At 41.9% G+C, this 22,004-nt stretch overlaps 1 protein-coding gene across 1 annotated transcript in view; it reads left to right on the forward strand.

Moving 5' to 3' along the window:
• The first annotated feature begins 7,382 nt into the window (after positions 1-7,382).
• Positions 7,383-22,004, forward strand: part of SNRK (SNF related kinase) — a 40,623-nt gene continuing 26,001 nt past the window's right edge. Inside the window, exons 1-3 of the mRNA XM_074860565.1 lie at positions 7,383-7,666; positions 18,916-19,014; positions 20,366-21,059. Coding sequence (XP_074716666.1) covers positions 20,471-21,059 — 589 coding nt within the window. The 5' untranslated portion in view covers positions 7,383-7,666; positions 18,916-19,014; positions 20,366-20,470. The remainder of the gene's footprint in view (positions 7,667-18,915; positions 19,015-20,365; positions 21,060-22,004) is intronic.

Raw genomic sequence — 22,004 nt, forward strand, 5'->3', positions numbered from 1 at the left:
AACACACAGCATTCTTCTCAGACCACCTAAAGAAAAGGAAGACTGAGTACAGAAAGAAAGACTGGGTGAAAAGAGAAAAAAAAAAAAAAAAAATAGAAAGACTGTCCCCTGGGCTTTAAGGCACAGGCCAGATTGAAGATGAGGTGTAAGTGGATACACTTTCCGCAGCGCTAGTGGGGAAGCGCAAGCCAGGACTGGAGCTGTGAATTCTTGGGAATGTGCAGCTTAAAATCTGCTAACCCTGAAAAGCGGCTCTGCCCTTCGCCCTTCGTTCCAGGGGGTGAACTTAACCACACAGCTTTTGCCATTGGCTTTTACTGCACTAGCAGAGGTCATTTTGACTGCATTTGCTGCAGCACCACAAGCAAATGTGTAAGTATTTAGCATGGCATTCATCAGAACAAAAAAAAAAAAAAAATCAAACAAAAACCCCTACCCCCAAATTCTTTGTTGACAAGAATTTTTGAAATGTTTCATTTCAAAACTAAAATGTTGCACTTGTAAAAATGGCAACACTATCCTTTTGGATGAACATCAGTTATTCCAGGGAAACACATTTCACCATGTAAAACATGACTACTGCTGTTCCATGACTACAATTGCCCTCAAAGGTGCAATTGTCAAGCTTTCCTTCCAAGAAATTGCTTATTTTTAAATCCATGGCATTACATTGTTGAGATGTGGTTTTACAGGTCTTCAGCTACAGGTCTCCACATTGCATCTTGTTATTTTCTGTGGTGCCCTGGATACAATTAAGTTTTCATGTAAGTGCATGGAAGGAACTACTGCTGTTAAATCAGGGGTATGTATTCCTAAGGACCCTTCATTAGGTAATATATGTTTGAACATACCTAAAAATAAGTAACAGTGATAATACTGTAAAAAGCTTTTAAATATTAGCTTTTTAGGACATGACGGTCTTATTTCATCCATTAAAGTGGCACGGTGGAATATAAGTCATATCCTAGCCATTAGCACTTACGCTTCGTTAGCAAACACTGGGGTTGAGTAATCTGTCACATGATCAGAATTCTAATTTTGATTTTAATGCAAATTAATTGGCAGCAAACATATGACTGATATTCTATACTTCCTACCATTTAGTGTATTTAAACTCTGTATTTCAGAGAAATCAAAAGAATCCTTTCTGCCATTTATTTTCAGAGGGTCTCTCACCATGGATTTGTTCTTCAGAAGGACCATTTTTCTAAAACCTACCTTCCCTTCTTTATCCCAGGTCAATGCTGCATTCTTTATTCTTCTACCTTGGCAATATGATTGGGGATTTTGAGAACCCAGTTCAGGCAAAGTCCTCCCCAGCCAGCGTGACACCTGCATGAGGAAACCTGGCACTTTGTCCCACACAAAGGCCTCCCAACCTTTCCCAGAACAGAGAAAGACAGAGAGTACTTCTGAGTTAAACTCCTGACTACTATAAAGCAACATGTTAGCACTAAGGAAATTTTTTTTCTGGAACTGACTCACTTTTTCCTACCCTGACTCTTCTAGAATTGTTACTAGGAATCCCTAAATAACTTGGGCCAAGCCCAAAACCATAAGTGAAAAGGAATGCAAATCACTAGCCTTAGAACCACTCCTAACTTTACTATGTTTAATTAGTTTATCACCTAAAACACTAACGGCATGTCCACAGACCTTGTGCCTCTACCTTCCCCTCCAGATTCACACATTTTTATCCTTTCAAACTGAGGCATTAGGAGGCCACACCATACCTGACTTCATCATTTCTATGCCTGATGTTCTTTTAATGTCCCATTCCTTTCTGAGTGAAGCGGGAGCTTGTGAACTGTGCCATCAGCTTACTAGAACTAGATGTGGGACAAAGTTATTGTGTGAAGGGTGAAGTTTCTGCACTACTTCTGTGTTAACCAGAACTTGGAGAGGCTGCACGCTGGGTCTCAGTCTGATATTTTTGTCCCCCTTCCCTGGGGTAAGTCAGATTGGGCCACATCCCAGGTTTCCTGTCAGTACAAGGATCCCCTGTCCCTTGCATCACTGCCTCTGCTATTTGTGTCACCAGCTGGATTTGTTGCTTTGACTGAAAAGCAAGTGAGGAGTTAGGGGACGCGATACGCGCTTCCTTCACAGTGGGCAGCAACTCTCTAATTGTCCTTGGCACTAGCAGGAAACACTGCTCTCCACCCATAGCAGGAAGCACACACCTTCTTCCTCCACAGCACTAAAGCACCCCTGGCTTTGCTTTGTGTCTCTCCTCCCCTGGTACAGGCTGTGGGTGGGTGTTTGTGCCCCTCTTCCTTCCTCAAGGGAGGTCTCTACCTTTTGGAAAGACCTGCAGCACAGCGGAGCAACTATGTGGTGGTGGAAAAGCACAGGATTCCAGGTGTGGTCTGGGTGCTGAGTAGAGGGTGGTAATCACTTCCCTCATCTCCTGGCTGTGCTCCTGCTGACAGAGCCCAGGGCACTGTCAGCCTTCATCGCTGCCAGAGGCCTGCTGGCTTGGGCTTACCCAACTGTCCCCAAGAACCCAGGCCCTGCTCCATAAAGGTGCTTTCACACCTGTACCCTGCAGGGTGTTAGTCTGTCCCAGATACCATTTGCCCTGGTGGAATTTCATGAGGTTCTTGTCATCCCATTCCTCCAGCCTGAGTCCCTCTGAATGGCAGTTCTACCCTTGACCATATTGATAAGTCCCACCAATTTGTTGACATCTGCAGGCTTGATGAGAGGGAACTCTGTCATCTCCTCTAGGTACTGATGAAAACATTAAACAGGTCAGGTTCCAGGATAAACCCTTACAGTACTCTACTTCTTACTGGTCTCCAGATAGAGTACGGCCTGTTAACCGCTGTCCTCTGAGGCCTATCATCCAAACAGCTTTTCACCCATGTGGTTGTCCATCCATCCAAACCATAATGTCCTAATTTGGATACAAGATTGTGGCAGATGGTGTCAAAAGCCTTGAAAAGGTCAAGGTAAATGATATCTACTGCTCTTCCTTCATCTAGAAATCTAGTCATTTTATTACAGAAGGCAACCAGGTTGCTGAGGCATGATTCACCCTTCGTAAATGCATGCTGGTTGTTCCCGACCACCTCCTCCCTGCGCCCAGCAATGTGTCCCAAGAAGACACGGATTTCCACTTGGACTGCAGTGAGGCTGATCAGCCAACAGTTTCCCTTTGGGCTTTTTTTTCAAGACGGGCACAACATTTGCCGTTCTCCAGTCACTGGGGACCTCCCCAATCTCCATAACCTTTCAAAGATAAAAGTGCGGCCTTGCAGTGACACCAGCCAGCTCCCTCGGCACCCTTGCATGCAGCTCAGTTGATCCTATGCATGTTTATGGGTTGAGCTCCGCCACACAATCCCTGACTTGATCCTCACCCGTTGCTGGTAGTTCTCCTCCTTGAATCCTAAGCACAGAGAGCTGGGAGACCCTGAGGGTAGGTCTGAGGCAAAGATGGCTCTAGGTACCACAGCCTTATCCGTTTCCATCGTTACTAGATCGTTTGCCCTATTCAGGAACAAGCCCACATTTTTCCTTTTTTCAGTCTTTTACTCTTGGAGTTGTGGCAGAAGCTCTCCTTGTTGCCCTTGAGATCCCTTGCAAATCTTAACTCTAGTTGAGCTTTGACCTCAGAAAAGAGATTGTATGTGATTCCTTTGGACATCTGCAGCAGTTTCTGCATCAGACCAGAAACCTGAGTTAGCTACTCTGATGGTGGAAATGTACAGAACGTTCAAATGCAAGCACCAAGGCTATTAAGAAATGTAATATCTGAACGTCCTGTGTAAGCTTCAGTATAAATTGTACTCTTCTATATCTGTCCAAAGGCAGCTGCTTTGTTCTGCTTTGTCAGGGAAACTGTTAATAATTTAATAATGAAAGGGAACTAATGAGGCCTATGGATTTGAGCCTCATGCTCAGATTATCCAGTGCCTAATGAAGTGTGAATTTTGACTGAAGCTTTTTCCACCCTGAGGGGAAAAAGCCACTCTCATCCATGCAGATTCTCCTGTGACTAATAAAGGGTGAGCTCACACTGCAGCTTTTGCAGTACAGGGAGTACAGGTAAGGTTACTCTCCAGTACCTAGCCCTAGTTTCATGACACTTATGAAAACATGTAATTCAGGAGATATCTACCCCTTTAATTCAGATTTGACCAGTGGGTTTGGGAATTACTAAGGTGAATGGACAGACTGGTCCAAAGTCATTAGTTAAGCCTCACACACTTTGAAACATCCCAACATCTTCACTACCTTGCATTTCAAACACATCCTGTTGGAAAGGTGCAAAATAATTTACATTAACTATTAGCCTAATTTTTGAAACAGGTGAACCATAATGATTCATCTTTTGAAAAACACATCCCTCCTCAAATATTGCAGAGTAACAATTTTTCATGTGTTTATATACTCCATACTTTTCACAGACGGCTTACACGTTTAGTATCTTTTATAAAATAAGGTTGTTTCTAATGTAAGCCAGTTAGACTTCTGCAAAAATAAATATTATCTAGCATTTCCCTTCTACAGTAGACTCAGCTTGGATTTAACAAAGAGGAATGTCGTCTGGTCTGATTTGGATGCATATGTGCCATGAGCAATCTCTCAAATAGATGCACGAGGCTGTTGCTGTCACCTTTCCTAGACAAATACATTCAGACTAATGACTGACAGATGAGGTGTGTTTTGCTGTGGCATAGCTAATGCATATCAGCTATCTTGTTTTAAAATGGACAAGGAGGAGACCAGGCATGGCACTTTTATTGCGAGGCAAGCCAGGTGAGGCCAACCAAAAGCAGCAGCATAGTGCTGACCTCCCCTAGCAACCCAGCTGCAGTTCGTCTGATTTTACAGGCACATAGCTACCACATTAATTGTTTTCACTGTGAAAAACCTCACAAAACCAAAACGAGGCCCTGTGCCACGGAAGACAAAGCCCCATGCAGGTGACTGTATATGTGACAGGAGATTTACATTGGCCTGTTGGAGAAACAAACAGCATTGGTCTCACCCCAGCAGTGTGCGATCTAGTGTGAGTAGTAATAAAACTGCCTGAAAAAAGGCAAACCAGACTGTACTGAATTCCAGTCCCCTGTGACTGTCAGACTCCTTCCAGTCGCTGTTGCCTCCCCTTAAGTGCTGCACATATTCTTGACCCTCTACTTCTTTTTCATCTCACACATATTAATCTACAAAGACTCATCACACTGAGTAGAAGAACTATTGTATTACACAAGTGACCCAAAGTATAGTATCTCACAACAGCAATATCGCAGGTGAGAACATTTGGGTTTTTTTCTGCAAATGTACCCTTTCCCATCCACTTGTTCTCCCACATAAGCAAGCAAACACACACACGCACTGAGTGGTTGAGTACATCTGAGCGCGATAGCCTGCGTGGCAGCGCAATGGATAGTGTGATTTCTAGCAAATATAAAAAAGTCCTTTAGGCCAAAATATTTTGCAAAGGGAGGCTTAGCAGCACTAAACCAAAGCATCATTAACAACTTTTGCCAGTATACAGTCTTTGTAAGATGTGCCTTCTCCAACATGCAACAGAAATGCAAACAGAAAAACAGGTGGAAACCGTAGCTACTGTTAACAAGAAAGTGAGAGACAGGATCTAGACTTAAGTTTTACAGAACAATAAACATTAGGCGTCATCTGATCATAGTAGGCTCAGAAATCCAAGAGGTGTGTGCTGCACACTGGTGCAAACTCAGACTTGAGAATTCAGTGGTGATCAGGCAGCCAGAGGTGATGGGCTGGTTATTGCAATCTCTTACATCAGGAAGAAAAGTAACTTTATTCCAGCCGAAGCCGGGACATCCATCTTGTAAATTCAGCAATCAGTTGTGTTTTATTCATGTCAAATTGGTGTAAGAGTAGAGAATCAGGCCTACTGAATGGTCTAAATGATGACAAAATGAAGCATTTCTCATTCTTCTTAGGAAGCAGTGATCAGAATCAACATATCCTGAAATCTTGTATTTTTTTTCATTTCTCTTTTGAAACCTTAAAATATGAAGTCATAAGGTCTTTTTTACTACATATGATTCACACTATTTCAGTTTAATCATTTCCTGAACTGTATTTTCTAATTTATTCACAAATGATTGGCTTCAACCTAAGAAATTCCAAGTTAGTTCAATATCCCCTGCTGTATAGTGTAATGTAAGCTATTCATGAAGGAACAGCATCTAAATTTTGTCAAAGCATGGGGAAAACTGAAAAGCATTTATCAAACATTTTCATAAAATTGGGCTTCACTATATTGAGGTTTTCTATTCTCTCTCTATGGATCTTGATTGGCCATTTCTATTTGAAAAAAAAAAAGGTGGGCACTTTTCAAAGTGCCACTTTTAAGTCTTTCCTTTCCCTGGCTACTCAAAGATTTTCTTTCCTTGATCTCAGGAGGAAAGTCTTGCATTATTTCTGATGCTCCACGCAACCACTTTGCTCATGCCTCCTCACGCAGGAGCATGAATGCTTCTGTAGCACAACCGTTCAAGGTTTTTCCCTCTCCTTCACTACATGTGCACCCGTTTCCCTCCAAAACACCTGCCAGGTTCATTCCCTGGCCTATTTTCTCCTACTAGCCTCAATGTCATCCTTTCCTTTCGCTGCTCCCACTTCCAGCCGACCTCCACCATCGATCTTAATCCCGTCCTCCTCCCCACAGGGGAATCCAACGGCAGCGTGTCTCGCTGCCCTCACACCATCGCTGCCCAGGGCCCAAGGGGCACCACCTCTACACTCTCATTAATACACCATTATTCTACCCCTTTCACTTGCGATCGGATCAGCCAGGAATCACAGGCGTGGCCATTTCACCACGTTAACGAGCCCTCCGGGCCGGCATCCCCGCCAGAGAGAGAGAGAGAGAGAGAAAGAGAGAGAGGGGGGGGGGTGGCGAACTCGTAGGCGAGCGGGCCCGCGGGCTTCGCCCTCTCCTCAGACCTTCCCTCCCTGCTTATTTTTGCCATTATTTTTGCCATTTCCAGGGCGAATTAGCCGGGACCTTTAGGAAGCCGGAGCGGGCAGGAACAGAATCAAGCCCTGCCTCCGAGTGCCGCCGCCGGCCAGCCAACTCACCCCCCCTGTCCCCTGAGTTGTTCCCTCGCGCCCTCCCCTCAGGCAGCCTCTCCTTTCCTTCCCTTTCCTTCCCTCTCCCCTTTCCCATCCCCTCCCCACCCGCCGCTGGCTGCCCCGCCCCGCCGGCCCTTTCCCTTCCCCCATTGGCCCGCCGTGACGCCAATGGCGCGGCCTCTCCGCCGCGCAGGCGCGCTGGCGCTCGGCCCGCGGGCTCGCGCGGGTGGCCGTTGCCCCGCCTCCCCCCCTCCCAACGGCTCCCGCGAGCTGCCGCTGCCGTTGTTGTCAGTTGCGTCTCGGAGCCGCCGCAGCGGCAGGGCCCGGCGGAGCGCGCGCCAGCCAGCCAGGCGCGGGGCAGGAGCCGCCGCCGCCTCCCCCACCCCGCACCCTGCGGCTCTGCGGCCCGGCCGAGGTTCTCCCGCTGGGCTCTCCGAGCCGTTCCCCTCCCTTCCCGCCGCCGCTCCTCGTCCCCGCCGCCGCTCCCGGGGGCAGTCGCGGCGGGTGCTGCCCATGCAGGGGGCGGCGCGGGGCGCGGCGGCCCGAGGAGACGACGTCGCCGCCGCCGCCGCCGCCGCTGCTGCAGGCAGTAAGTTGCCGGCGGGGTCGGGCCGGGTTCGGCTTGGGCTTGGGCCGGTGAAGACCGGGGCCGGCCCGGTGGGGTGGGGTGGGTTCCCTTCCTCCCCTCTCTTCGCCTTTCCGTTTCTCCCGGAGCCGGCCTCGCCCGCCGACCTCCTCCCGGCCGGCCCAATGGCGGCCTCGGCCCAGGAGGAGGCGGTGAGGGGACGTTTCCCGGCCGCCGAAGGTCGGTGTGTCGGTGCCGCCCGGGGCTGGCGAAGAGGGATTTTGGCGGGGGGGGAGGGGAGGAGCGGGTGTTCCCGCGGGGACGGCGGGCTCCCGGCGGGAGCCTCCTGTGCCCCCTGGGGTGGCAGAGCCCGGGGGTGCCCGACGCGAGCCCTCTTACCTCCCCCCCCCCCCCTTCCGAGGCGGCGTCCCCGCGGCGCGTGCGGCGGGGCGCGCGGGTGACCGGGCGTCCCGCTCGCGCGGGTGACACCTGACCCCGCGCGTGTCCGTGCCCGCCCGCGTGCGTGGCCTCGCCGCCCCCCCCCCCCCCCCCCCGCCGCCCCGGAGCAACGTTACGGGCACCGCGGGAAAAGTGGCGGCGAGTTTGCCCCGTCGCCACCCTGCTGGCCTCGCCGGCTCCGCCGCGTATTTTCTGTCGCTCGGGGAGCGGGGGGGAGGCTAAAGAAGCGAGGCGAAAGCCCTCCGGTTAGGGGGCCGGTGCGGTGACGGGTGCGTGTCGGGGGAATGACGGTGCATCCTGCCCCCCGGAGCCAGGGGCATAGCCAACAGGTCTGCTCTGAATACAGAGCTGGAGCGGGCCCCTGGCAGAGGTTGGAAGCGCAAGTTTCCCGTGTTCTTTGTTAATGCGTGTATTGCGCCTGTCGATACGCTTATATTGCATTGGATGGAGTGCCTTGAGATTACTGTAGAAATCGGTCGGGTAAGTCGATAAGTCCTGGGTAGAGGTCTTTGTGCTTCTCGCTGGGTGGGCTGTGGCACTCCGCTAGTTAAATTTATGGAAGATGACTTTTAAAGGTGTTTGTGGTTGATGCACAGTCTTGGTAATAACTGAAGGACAGATACTTGTGGTTGGTTTTGGTGGTGGGTTTTTTCTCTCTTTTTTTTTTTATTTTTTTAAAACTAAGTAGACCGAATAAAGTATCAGAGAACATCCGCTAGGGAAAAAGCCTATATTGGCCTGAGAATGGTTGGTGACAAATGTGACCTATTTTCAAATTGGAGATTTTTATTGGTAAGTGATGCTAGAACACCTGCGAAGGAGAAAGCTTTACATGGGATATGGAAATACAAAAAGCTTTGGGTTTTTGCTTATGCACAGATAGCTTCTTACTGATCATCTTGCTTTCAAGAGCTTTTTAAGAGTAGATACGCAAAGAAGTGGTTTCCTCAACGGTACCATTGCAGTTCCTGGAGCAGCTGAAGTGTATTGTATGATTTACAGCCATCTAGCATGAATGGATTGCATGCAAATCTGCTTACGCCTGCCCTCTGTAGTGCAGTCACTACTTAGTCATATAGGCTGGTTTTTTGGAGTTGTTTATTACGGATATATTTAGATCTTCAGGCTCTGGGGAAGGACCAGTTTAATGAATCTCAGCAAAATAAAATCTATATAAAAGTGTTTACAAGCAAACGTTTATTATGTTAGAATTAAGCAGTTCTTGCAAGGCATGCACCATTAGGAACTGGGTTAATGAATGTTGGGGTTTTTTTCATAGCTGTGTCACAGAAAGTGGGAATTTGCTTGGTAGTTATTTTTGTGGTATCGCTGATCCTTAGAAAGAAGGAATCTGAAACAAACTTACAAAAACTAACAGTCATTGCTACATAATGCAGTCAAATTTTACCTTGTGGAACATGTTGAAATATTAACTTAAACAGACTTAATATTTGCCCCTTCTAGTGCATGAAAAAAATCCAGATTTGAGGTCTTATCAATAAAGTCTAAGGAGGAGAAAGTCTGGTCTTATTTCACGTTTTTCCTGAATGTTCTAAATGACCAGAAAAGTGGTAGAATGATTTTTCAAGTGATTGGGAAAAGCAGCTAACCTGAATACTGGAGTGTAGTGACTGGTATGCAAGGTATCATCTAAGACAGCACATTCATCTGGCTCTTTTAAGGGAATCTTTGTGATCCATACCTGAGGCTTCCAACAAAAACAGGGAGAAGGGAAGATGACATCTTAAGTGGACTTTGTGATAAACTGGTTTTAGGTTTTGGTTTTTTCTCCTCTTTTTACATGATTGAGAAGCAAGAAAGTTCCGATTGAGTTTTGGATACTGAAATTTCTGTACAAGTTTCTGATGTTCCTTGAATCATCTTGCTGTGAGAACTAATATTCCCATGTGGTGTGGGTGGTAGCACTGTAGATATATAGACTGCTTTCTGATTATTTTAAACAAATAGCATGTTAAGAATATGCACGTTAAGATGCTACTGCAGATATTCTTGTACTTGCAGTAGTTGTCTTCCTTGTGCGTTGTTCTGATCAACCCGATCTCTTCTAAGGCTCTAACTCCCTGCCTTCAATATCATATTTGAGTAATTCTTTTGCAGGCTACACCTTCAGTGTGTCATTGCCCTTTTTATTCCACAAGCAACTGTAATGCCAAACTAGTGCCTTTGTCTTACTTTGTTGCCTGCCTTGCTTTCAAGGGCACAGTATGCTGGTGCAGCTAGCTTTTTTCCTCCATATGTGTGTGTCTCATGACAAAATCCAAGAAAAGAAGTGCAATTTTTCTGCTTTCAAAATTCTACTGGAATGCTGTAGCTGTAAAACTTCTGGATGAACTTCCATCCATTCCTTCTTAATAGTGTTTTCTCGTTATGTCTTAAAATAAGTGGAACATGGTTCAGATCAGGGACACTGCCTTTTGTGTATAGGGCTGAACTGCAGTTTATGATGAATATACTGATATTAAATTGCATAAGTTCTTAACTTTAGTAACCTATAAGGTTACTAAACCTTGAAGAGGCTCATCTTCATTGTCACGCTACTTTCAAGCACTTAACTGGAATGCTACAGCTTCTGTAATAATGTAAAGTGGCTGTTGTTTTAATACACATAACAGTATTATGTAAGAGCTTAAGAGGATTTGAAAAACTGTATATTCACTTAGAATTCTAGGATAGCTTACCCTAGCAGAGTTCTAGTACATGTAAGTTAATTAAGTCACCAGTGTTAAGATCTTAATGAGGAAAAAGTACGGTCTAGTTTTTACACTTGTGAAATATAAACCAGAGCACATTTGCTTTCTGAAAAGCTGAATCTCTCAGTTGTACAGTGATCTTCTGCAACAGTGTTGGGGCATGAATGTTGCACTGAATTTGACCGGCTGGTTTTTAATCTTTTCTTCATATATCATTCTGTGTTTTCAGCAGCAGCCCCCTACCTGGTTACTGACTGGACATAAACCAACTTTACTTGAGAGATAAGATGATACCCTAGACTTTTATAATTTTAGTTCATGTTGAAGTGTGGTGAATTTCAGGTGTCTGCCTGTTTTGAACTAATTTAAGATGCTATAAATGAAGATAAAGTATTGAAACTGAGTAACTGTAGATTGGGGTCAATCCATTTCTTGAGGTTTAAGTAGTTTGTATACTAGATGGAAAATGTCAGCATCTCAGAGGCAACTTAAGTCAATTCAGTACTTAAGTTTTACGTTACTAGATGTATTGCTAAACAAATGAAGCTGATGTTTGAGCTCAGAGATCATTCTCAAGAAATTTAATAGAAATTATTGTTGCTTGTAATAGGTGCTAACAGTATGTACACAAATTTGCATCTGAATACTCATATTTGAGCTAGTGTGTGATGTTTTCTCTTCCCTTGATACAGAATAAAAATAGTGATTCTGAATTCATGCAACAAAGATGATGATAGGTATTTCAACAGTGGTAACTTATTAAAATGTTAAGCCACAGTGAAGTGGCCTAAGTGTTCATTGATTAATGGTGAAATGTTTAGAGCTCCCGTTAAAGGTCTTTGCTATGCTGTCTGGCATGAGAAAATTATGTGGTAATGTTAATAAATAGACATTTGAAAAAGGTGAAACAATTCTGAGAATTCATGAACATGAAGTAGATGAAGTGATTCCTCTGAAAGAGTCCAGATTGGTGGAATAGAAATCTGAGTTGTCTGTTTTATGCTGAGTTCCTGCAGTAGGTTTTCTGGAAATAAAGATATAGTGTCCTGTCTAAAAGATAGTGATACCATCATGAATCACAATAATGTGACTTCTGTCTGATATGCAAAGTATTTCTTCATCAGTTTGATGTTCCTAGTTATTTTAGGAGAGAAAAAAAAAAGAAAAAAGGAAAATGTGTTGAGATTTAATTGTGTTGATATTAAAGCCTTTTAGAAGCTACTTGGGTACTGCTTATCAAGCTTGGAAAAGTGTCATTCTGGGCCAGGGAGTCCCAACTACCATGAGTTCCCTCTGTTGCTTTCAAGATGGTTGACGGAAAAGCTTGTTAGCTTCTGTGATCTTCAGGCTTCTTTGATACCGGATCTCGATTGGTTAGGTTTATGAATGTCTGTAACTAAGATACCCATGCTAATTTCCTGTAGCTAAGGGGAAATTTTTCTTTCAGTGGGAACTGCAAAACATGGTCACTTCAGTTGAAACTGATTTTTTATATATCATGACATCACAGGGTCTGAACAGAGTTTTATAACTGATTTACAGATACAAAAAGAAAATACTAGCAGATATCACAACATTTGGAGCAAGTCCTTTTCAAAAGATGTTATCGCATACTACTTTGCAGAAGGTAATTTAGGGGACATGGCCATTTGGGAAGGTCTGATATTCTTCTCTTCGTCTGCAATAATACTTTAAGAGCAGCTTTAGATCTTACGCAGTATATTGCTGAAGCATCTGATATGTGAACAGGGTGGTGGTGCCTGTCTGTATTATTACTTTTTTTTATTTGTTTAGCTACACACTGAACTAAGAGTAGGCACAAGAGGAAAATAGACAACATGAAATTAATTACTTTTGGATCTGTGGCTGGTGTGAGGACTTTAAATAGGGTAAAGCTATTGCCAGGTTCTCCAATCCATAGGGCAGATTGCATTTGTCTTGAGTAGTATCTCCTCTTAGAAATAGAAAGTGCCTTGTGAGCTGCAGTCATGATCAGCATGGTTAAGAAAGTATCTTGGGCTTTTGACACGTTTTGCAACTGGAGGCAGTTGGAACCAATAACAGTGACTACTAATGATGGGTTTGTCAATGGATCATAGTTTGATCACGCTTAGCACATCTGTCCTCTTAATAGCTTTGGTGTCTAGTCTGTAATCATAATCTTGCTATTACTACTACCAGCTTGGTATTGCTTTGCAATATATACCTACTTCAGTGTTGGCTGTATTTTTTTTCCTCATTCACATGCTTGTGAAAGAAAAAGGAAATATACATTCTTGACTTTTAAAGTGGGGGACCTTGAAGGACCAATTCAGATGCAGTGGCCTTTTTTCACTTGTCTCTATTGAAGATGATTCTCACAAAGATAGCAACTGCCTAGTGGGATTTCTACACTGCAGTTCGCAAATTTTAGTTTGCTCTTTGCTAGTGTTCTGCAAACCACTCACCACAGCTTTGCAAACCCGTGTGAAAGAGGAAAGCTTAAACTTTCCATGCTTGATGTGATTGTACTAGTCTTCAAGAAAATAGGATGGTAGACAGCAATCTGTTGGTCTAGAAGTATTTCTTGTCTAAGAAATAAATGTATTCTTCAGTTGACAATATCCTGAATCATGCATCATATTTTTTAACTTTAATTCTTCGCATACATCAGAGCTGCCTCAAAGTCTTGCTCTTAGATCTCAGGTCATGCAGACTCATAATTTTCCATTACAAAGTAATGTTAGTAACTTTTATTTCTTCTCAGATCTGTAATGCTACCTCTCCCTCCCCCAACCTTTTGTTTATGGGTCCAGGAGCAATGTTTTATTAAGTTTATTGGCCTACCAAATATTTCTGCTGCTGGCTGTTTGCTGAATAATGGACCTCAGAGTTGAAGCATTCTTATTAGCGTTTTGGTTTTATTTCTGGATTCCAAGAAGAGTTAAGGCTAGGCATCAGTAGCTCCAATGCTTGTAATACATTCTAAAATAATGAAATGCTAAAATTTCACTATAAGCTTCCCAATGTTTAATGGCAAAATTTCATTAGCAATTGGCAGCTCTCATCTTTTCAGAGCAAGATTCTGAGGGCTATTTAAAACTAAGGAATACAATTAAATTGGGCGGGTTAATTCTTTATATGTTTGAAACATAGAACTACTTGATAACTCTTATCTTCTTCATTTTAGGTGTAGTCATGCTGAACAGTAGAGAAATTTGCTGGTATATCTTGACATTTTAGTAACGCAGTATGAGGTGGATGCTGACGCTGTGGGGGATGACAATGAGGCCTAATATGAAAATAAAAGAAGTGCTTGTATCTTCTGTAGTGTTTTATTGTGGAACTTGCTGGGAGCAGGAGGGCTTATGGGGTTTGTCATCAGTGAAGGGGAAGATATGTGTGTATGCTGTGGTGCAGTCATGCAAAGTGGAAATTAAAGCATTAGTTAGCATTGTGTATATAAGGGCTGAGTTGTAATACTTCTGCCCCTGTGTGTTGCGGCTTCCCGCCCTGCGCCCCCCCCCCCCCCCCCCCAATGCCACATCTGCAAACTGTTTGGCTGTAGGGCGGGTATAGATTAGTGTCGGTTCTTTGGGTACTGAGTACCTTTCATAGTTGTGAAGGCTTAGGTCATAGGAAGGTGGAGGAGAAAGGGCTTTGCTGGGCTGTGACACCTGTGCGTGGAAACAAGAGGAAAATACAGGTCCTTGGGATCTTAAGTCCCATAGTGAGTCTTGAATATTCAAGGAATATTGGGTAGTATGAGGCTTGAAAAGTTTCAGATACTCTGGAGGAATAGAGTCATGACTAGTTTTCAGAGCACATGGTATGCATTAAGTGTGTATGTTCTTCACACTTTGCTATTGCAACACTTTGTACCTGTTTCTAGCGTGTTGACTCTTCCTTATAGAAAAGGAAGGATGATTGAAAACCTGGGGAAAGCAGATCAACACACTGGTGAAGGTGTAACATCATCACGTGTAAGTAGTGGCTCACAGTAAGAAAGATAGGCAGTTTTTAAAGGCTTATGCATTAGGCTGTGAAGGTATCTTGTAGTAGGATGGTAGATAAAAATTGGTAGGAAATATTGGAAAAAATATGAAAAATTATACTTGCACGGTTTGTATACTGAGTTGGTATTTCCTTCAGTTTGCTCTCAGATTCTAATGATTTGTACAAATTACTTTCAGAGTAAAAAAAAAACTGATCAGAGATCCAGAAGCATTTTATGTCAAATTTCAGTTTACTGTTTCTAGGAAGACTAGTAACATCAATCTCACTCTCAACATAATTATGTAGTAAATAATTGGTATAGATGCTGTTATTCATCTGAGACAAAAGAGAGCAAAAGGAGAAACAGGGTAAAACTTCCTTAATTTATCTTGTGGATGTCTATAATGTGTGCACCCGCTGAGCTAGACATGCTAAACTCCTGTTACAGAAAATGAAAACGTGCTTTTAAGAAATGATTCATTTGATCTGTTTAGCTATCTGCTTTAGGGTACAATTTGTTTTATCATAGACTCTTATCTGTGTTGACTGAATCTCCATTTATTGCGAAGGGAGACAGAAAGTTAGCCGTCTGTGGACGGACGAGTCCCAGTGAAGCTTACTTCAGCTTTCATGTCTGTTAGCTCGATAATGCAGGGGAGTTTTTGCATTGGTGGTATTGTAACCCTTTGTTGAAATGGGACCTTGAATCTTCATTTTCTAAAGTAAGAAGCTAAAACACACATTAAGGTAAGATGAACTAGGCTGGTCTTACGTGTAATGGATAATCTAATGCAACTTTTTGGACAGGATGAATTGCATGAAGAAAAACTAGGGTCTCTGAAACATGCTGTTTTTCTGAACAGATCTATTAGAGATCTATTCATCCATCTTTCAGAGATGGTTGAATCACAGTACTGTTGTTAAGCTTCTTAATAGGATGCATGTGATATTACAAAACAGCTTCTGCAGATCTCCATTACAGAGGCTGTTTGCAAGTGTTTTGTGGGATAGGATATATGAGTTTCTATGGAAGGAAGGATCTGTTCTGAATCTATTTACTGGTAAATGTCTACATTGCATAAAATGAGTATTGGGGGTGTAGCTGAATTCTGGTATAGTTAGGGAAAACTGCATAATTAGCCAAATGGATTAAATGCTGCTAATGGTTTAGTAAGCTCACCAGCTAGAAAACCCAAACTCTCTAATGCTGAAAAATGAACTTATAAAGGACTCTAGATAATGTGAATTAAAAGAAACACAGGTAAATATTTTCTGTGATATAACTTTCTCCTAAATGTTTTTCCTCGGGCAGTGGTTTGGCTTGCTGGCCAGCTATGGCTGGTTGAAATTTTGATTGTCACATGCTGCAGTTCGCAGCTCCTTCATTTGGTAAAAATATTCAAGAGGTCACATTGTAAACTGGATCACTGAAATGATCTGTCATTAAAACTAACCCTGTTTTGGAGCGTGGTGTGTTAAATGTGGATGTTTTGGGTGATTCCGTTTATGGTTAGGCACAGAAGTTTTACTGATGTAACTAAGGAGACAACTGCAAAGAAAAGGTCACAAAGCGGCTTCAGCTGGAAAGCTGGTACCTTGTGAAACTGCATTGTTAGTTGATCCTTAAGTGCTTTCAAAATTCTGCTTTCTTACTCTAGAGAGAATCTGAGAAAAAGAAACTACTTCTCTAGAAAGTATTGGCATAGCAACTGTGATCCTTTAGGTAGCCTATTTAATTGTAATCAAGGTTTGTATCTATGTGCACTACAATAGTTTTGCATCCCTTTCCTACCACTGAACAGTTACTAATATTGGTATGTTCACTTCAAACCGTGTGTGTGTCTGACATCCTTGTGCTTAGCTGTGGGAGCTTTATCTCTGAAGATTTGTTTTTAAAACCACAGAAAGTTAGTTGTTCTGTTATTGTGGAGACTTTGTTAAACTGCTAATGGGGCTGCAACATTACTAAGTGTGGTTTATCTTCCATTTCTGTAAGCTTTCATTCTGTTGATTACTGTCTGATGTATTTTTCCATGGTTTAAGCATAACTGATTTTTACTGGAATTTTGTTGACAGGTTGATGTTTATGTGTCTTCTATCATTTAGAGATAAATCACTTGTTCAGCTTGTACAAAGATGGTTGAGAATGTGTCAAGTGAACAAAATAATTAGTATAAACCTTTACTTACTGCTGAGTGTTGCAATTACTTAAATTCAGTCAAGTTACATTCTGTTACATCTGGCTGGGTTTGCTCCCTCCCTTTTGTTCTGCTACGGATGGAACCTTCTTGAATTTAAGAAAGAAAAGCTAAGTCAAAATTGAGTGAGGCTTTTTTACTTCCATCTTCCTTACCTCTTTCAGTAACAAAACTTTGGTTTTGCCATGCTCTGAGAAAGCTCTGTCTTGTCTGCAGGTGTTGTTTTTGAATACAAGACTTAATAGAAAATCTCTCTTGAAGCTATGTCTCCTCTTTAGAGAGTAAAGGTGTTTCATAATCTGGGCCAGATTTGTAGGATGTGATCAATTCGTGTGAATAGAGATGTAAATCTTGAGGTTTGACTTAACATTCAAGAAAGAAATGGCCTGTAAAAACTTGAGCACTGGAGTTTGTATTGCTGGTAACTTCAATTGCATAGGGAATGATTGTTTTTTGACACAAGTTTTATGTTTTTTTAAGTTTAAGGGTTCTAAAACTGTTAAGTAGTTTAGCATAAGGTATCGACTGTAGGATGCATTATGGGTAAAACAGATTTGTAAGGAGGGGTGATATCCTAGTGGCAGTTAAAAGAAGTTGTCTTTAATCTTGTGTGCTCTTCTTTTAAAATTTTTTTTCTTTAATCTAAAAGCAGTGAAGAGTGATTAGGGGGCTGTGGAGACACCAGTTCTATAAAGTGTGTTTGTGTGGGGTGTTTTTTTTTTTTAAATACCTGAAATCCTTTTAGGATCGAGACTGGAGTGACACAACAATATGGGGCACAGCTGATTAATATCTCCCCTACTGCTTCATACAGGTTAAGGTCAGGTGATTTATATATGTACACAGACTATTTCTCATTAGCCTGCATTTTGGGGGTTAGGTCAGTATGATGGAACATTATCCAACTATAATAAAGCATTACGCGGAAACATTGTCAATGCTCAGTAATAGTAAAAAAACCCAGATTGGCCTAAGAAAGTAGTATAGAACAAACCAGAAAATGTGTGGAGTAAGGTGAAACGAATGCTAAAGTCTGTGGAATAACCTCTGTAAAAGAAGTGACAGACTAGGACTTGAACAAGATTGAACTGAAGCTAGGAAGGGAGGAAGCTAGAACTGTGAGTTGCTTGAGGCAAGGTAAATAGAGTGTGATAGTTCTTGTTTTGGAACAGACGGTGAATGAGAAGATGCACAAATTATTAGGAGATTAAAAACAAACAAGAGGAAGTGGTTCTTCTCACAGCACATAGTTAATCTATTAAACTCCTTGTTGCAGGATGTTCTTGATACTAAAAATTCACATGCTTTAATAAAGGACCTGCCCAGTTTCACAGGGAGGGGTGTGGTGGAATCCATCAAGCATTATTAAACACAAAGCCACTGCTCTCTGATGTAAAGAAGTTTTTGAATCTCTTAAACATAAGGAGAGTTTCGTTATTTATTATGTTTGCCGTTGTACTATGTTCTTCCCTACGCATCCTCTAATGGTTACTTAGCAGGTAGGAGAGTGTTTGACAGGGGCATTTTGTTTAATGTAGCACGCTGTAATCTAGTTTTGTACTTTCTGGAGTAAGGGTGGGATGGTATTACATGGTTAATTGGAAGTGGTAGGGGAAGTTTTCTAAGATAAGCAGTATGGAATGTGCTGGGAAGCAGATGTGCCAACGCCAAATTTGATACTATGGCATCTTCTAGTGAAGTGGAGTGGTTTCTGGAAGAGCATTTGAGGCACAGTGTTTAGTAGCAGAATGAAAGGGTACAGTAACACAAAACCTAGTGAAGTAGTGAAGTTTTTTTAAAGCTTGATTTATTATCTTTAAAGAAAAACAAAAAAACAAACCCCAATGTTTATATGGTTGTTACACTGATTCTGTTCCTTGTCTAAGTTATGAGGTTTCAGAAGTTGATTGATTTCATTCAAATTTTACAGGGCTGGAGGTCTCAAACTGAATTCCCACGGACTTTGTGGAAGTAGACAGCTGGATAGAGAAGAGGTTATACCATGGCTCCAGCTGAGAGAAGCAGTAAGGTGAGCTTGTTAAACATCAGAGAATCCTCATAGGACCCCCAACCTTGTAATTGAATCCATATGAAACCAGGTTCATTAGTTTCACTGCCTGTGAAATAACTTGTTTAGCAGGGAGTGTTTTTAATCTAATGCTTACATTTTGACTTGAGAATAACTTATGTAAGGGGCTGTTTGTTTGCCAGCTTCCTTTTCAGAGATTTTCTTTTTGAAGTTCAGTTTTGAAACTGTGAAAATATATTCTAAAGAGCCATGTTTTCTGTATTTTATTGAGTTGGCAATAAGCCATCTAATTTTCATATTTCTATCTACTTTGCACTCAAAGTGGGAGAAATGGTTAGCTTTTTGATAGCTACAGATTTTTATTTAAGCCTCAATCTAAGTTAAAGATGCAGGAAAAGTTTTTGGAAGGTTTTGTGTGTGAAAAAAAATGGCAATGGGACATAAGGCCTTCAAAAACAGGTTTGAATATGAATGTTTTGTAAGTTGGATCTTGTTTGCTTAAATGCCAAATTAAATGGTAAGCAGGAGTACAGCACAAATAAGCTGAACTCTTGAGTTTTCTCCCCTTCCTTCCCACTCTTCTTCCCCTTCTCCTGACTCATTCCCAGGACCGTTGAACATATGCAGCCTACATGCAAACTTTTTGTCACCAGTTTTTATAACTCCAGTCAAAATATTTAACAAGACATTTTATTTAGCACTAAGAGTACATACAACCCAAATGTTTCATTTTAGCCTGTAAAGCTTTGTTCATTTGTTATTACAGTATTGATTGATAATGCTCAGACTAATTAGAGTAACAAAATTAAGTCTTGTATGTCAGTCTGAGCTTTGCTGAACAGGAAGTTGTTAAAAGGGAGAAGGTAAATGTCCAAAGTCATGCCATCAGAACTTTGTATTAGAGCTGTTTCATGCTGTAACATGAAGAAATATGCCAAAAATAAGATAAATCAAGCATGTTTCTCTTGTCAATATTCTGTGCTGCCCAGTTGACTTCCAATGTAGCTAGAAAAATTACAGATTTCGGCTTTGCCAGTTTTAAGAGTCCTTCTAAGACTGACTTCTTCAAGTGTTGCTTGCAGGGTTTCTAACACAAGAACATGAACACCGCCAAATTTTCAGAGAAATTTTAATTATCGCGCTGTTGAAATTCACTTTTTTCAAGCATACTGATAATGTGATTTCTGAAATCTGTTGGTCGCTATAGCATGGCTTATCAAACACTGCAAAAACCCCTGAAGAATTTCATAAGTCATCTGTAGTAATGTGCCAGTTTAACTCAAGGAGATTTACAGGATGATAATTTTGCTAATTTTTATACAAATATGTAATCTTGTCTCTTTATTTTTAGGCATGCTTGGCAGTGACAATGGACTATTTATTTGCATCAGATACTCTTATATGAAAAGATCACGTTTCCAAAGAGCTTGAATATTATTCCGTCTTCTGAAACAGAATGGCAGGCTTCAAACGAGGATATGATGGAAAAATTGCAGGATTGTATGACTTGGATAAAACTCTGGGCAGAGGCCATTTTGCTGTGGTCAAACTTGCTCGGCATGTCTTTACAGGTGAAAAAGTAGCAGTAAAAGTAATTGACAAGACCAAACTGGACACTCTAGCCACTGGACATCTTTTTCAAGAAGTTAGATGCATGAAACTAGTGCAACATCCCAATATAGTACGGCTGTATGAAGTGATTGACACCCAGACTAAGCTTTATCTTATCTTAGAGCTAGGTGATGGAGGAGATATGTTTGATTACATCATGAAACATGAAGAAGGTCTGAATGAGGATCTGGCAAAAAAATATTTTGCTCAAATAGTTCATGCTATATCCTACTGCCATAAACTGCATGTAGTTCACAGAGACCTAAAACCAGAGAATGTTGTCTTCTTTGAAAAACAAGGACTTGTGAAATTGACTGATTTTGGCTTCAGCAACAAATTTCAGCCTGGAAAGAAGCTCACCACAAGCTGTGGATCTCTTGCATATTCTGCTCCTGAAATTTTACTTGGGGATGAATATGATGCACCAGCAGTGGGTATGTCCTCTTTGAATTCAACCAGTAATCTAAACTTTAAATACCATGATGATGTACCACTCTGTTTTCTGTTTTAAGATAATGCCATATGTGGAAGCCAGCTAATTGGCAAGAAATAGCGTTATAACCTGGATGGGTTAATGGATGAATTGATGCCAGAGCAGCTCTGTTTGAAGGAGAAACTCAAACATTCTCAAAAATGCATAAAAGTTCTTTTTGTACGAAGTTATGCAATTGTATACATTGTAATTCACTTTTCTATTAATAATAATATGAATGCAATGTGTATATTTGTACTTGCTTTGTTAGAGGACCCATCCCCTTTACAGGAAAGTGCCTGTTTTTAAACTATTTTTAACATCACCACCCTCCAACCCCTTCCCACCCACCCCCCCAAAAAAAAAACAGCTGCCCAGTGGTTTTTTTCAACTCGGTTCAGTCATATAAGAATGACATTGTGAGCTCAGGCTGCTTACATGTTCTGCTGCAAGGTGGTAGGAATCCATTTTTACTAAGTACTAACTTGGCTATCAAAAGAGGAGACAGGAAATAAAGGAAAGCTTTAACTCCCTCTTCCCCTTCTCTGACCTTTTCCTGTCTGAAAACTGAAAGTAGGAGGTGGGTTCTCAGTTGCCCCCAATTGTTTAAAAAGTAAGAGAAATAGTAATGTGTAAATTAGTCTTCATGTTTCTAGCTGGAAAGTGGAGTGTGCTAGACAGGCTACTACAGATAATTCTCTTTATTCTCTCTGTTAGGTCTACTCATATGCTATTAGAAGTAATTTAGAGATTTTTTTTTAAAAATAGCTGTAAATGTTGATAGAATCGCTGAATAATGACCTGTAGTCATACAGATTGCTCGTATCTGTTGAAGTAGAACTTGCTTCTTCTCCAACAAATTTAGGTACATATAATTCTAAATGATGCTTCAAAAATAGCTTATTGT

The sequence above is a fragment of the Strix uralensis genome, chromosome 1, assembly GCF_047716275.1.
Source record: "Strix uralensis isolate ZFMK-TIS-50842 chromosome 1, bStrUra1, whole genome shotgun sequence".
NCBI lineage: Eukaryota > Metazoa > Chordata > Aves > Strigiformes > Strigidae > Strix > Strix uralensis.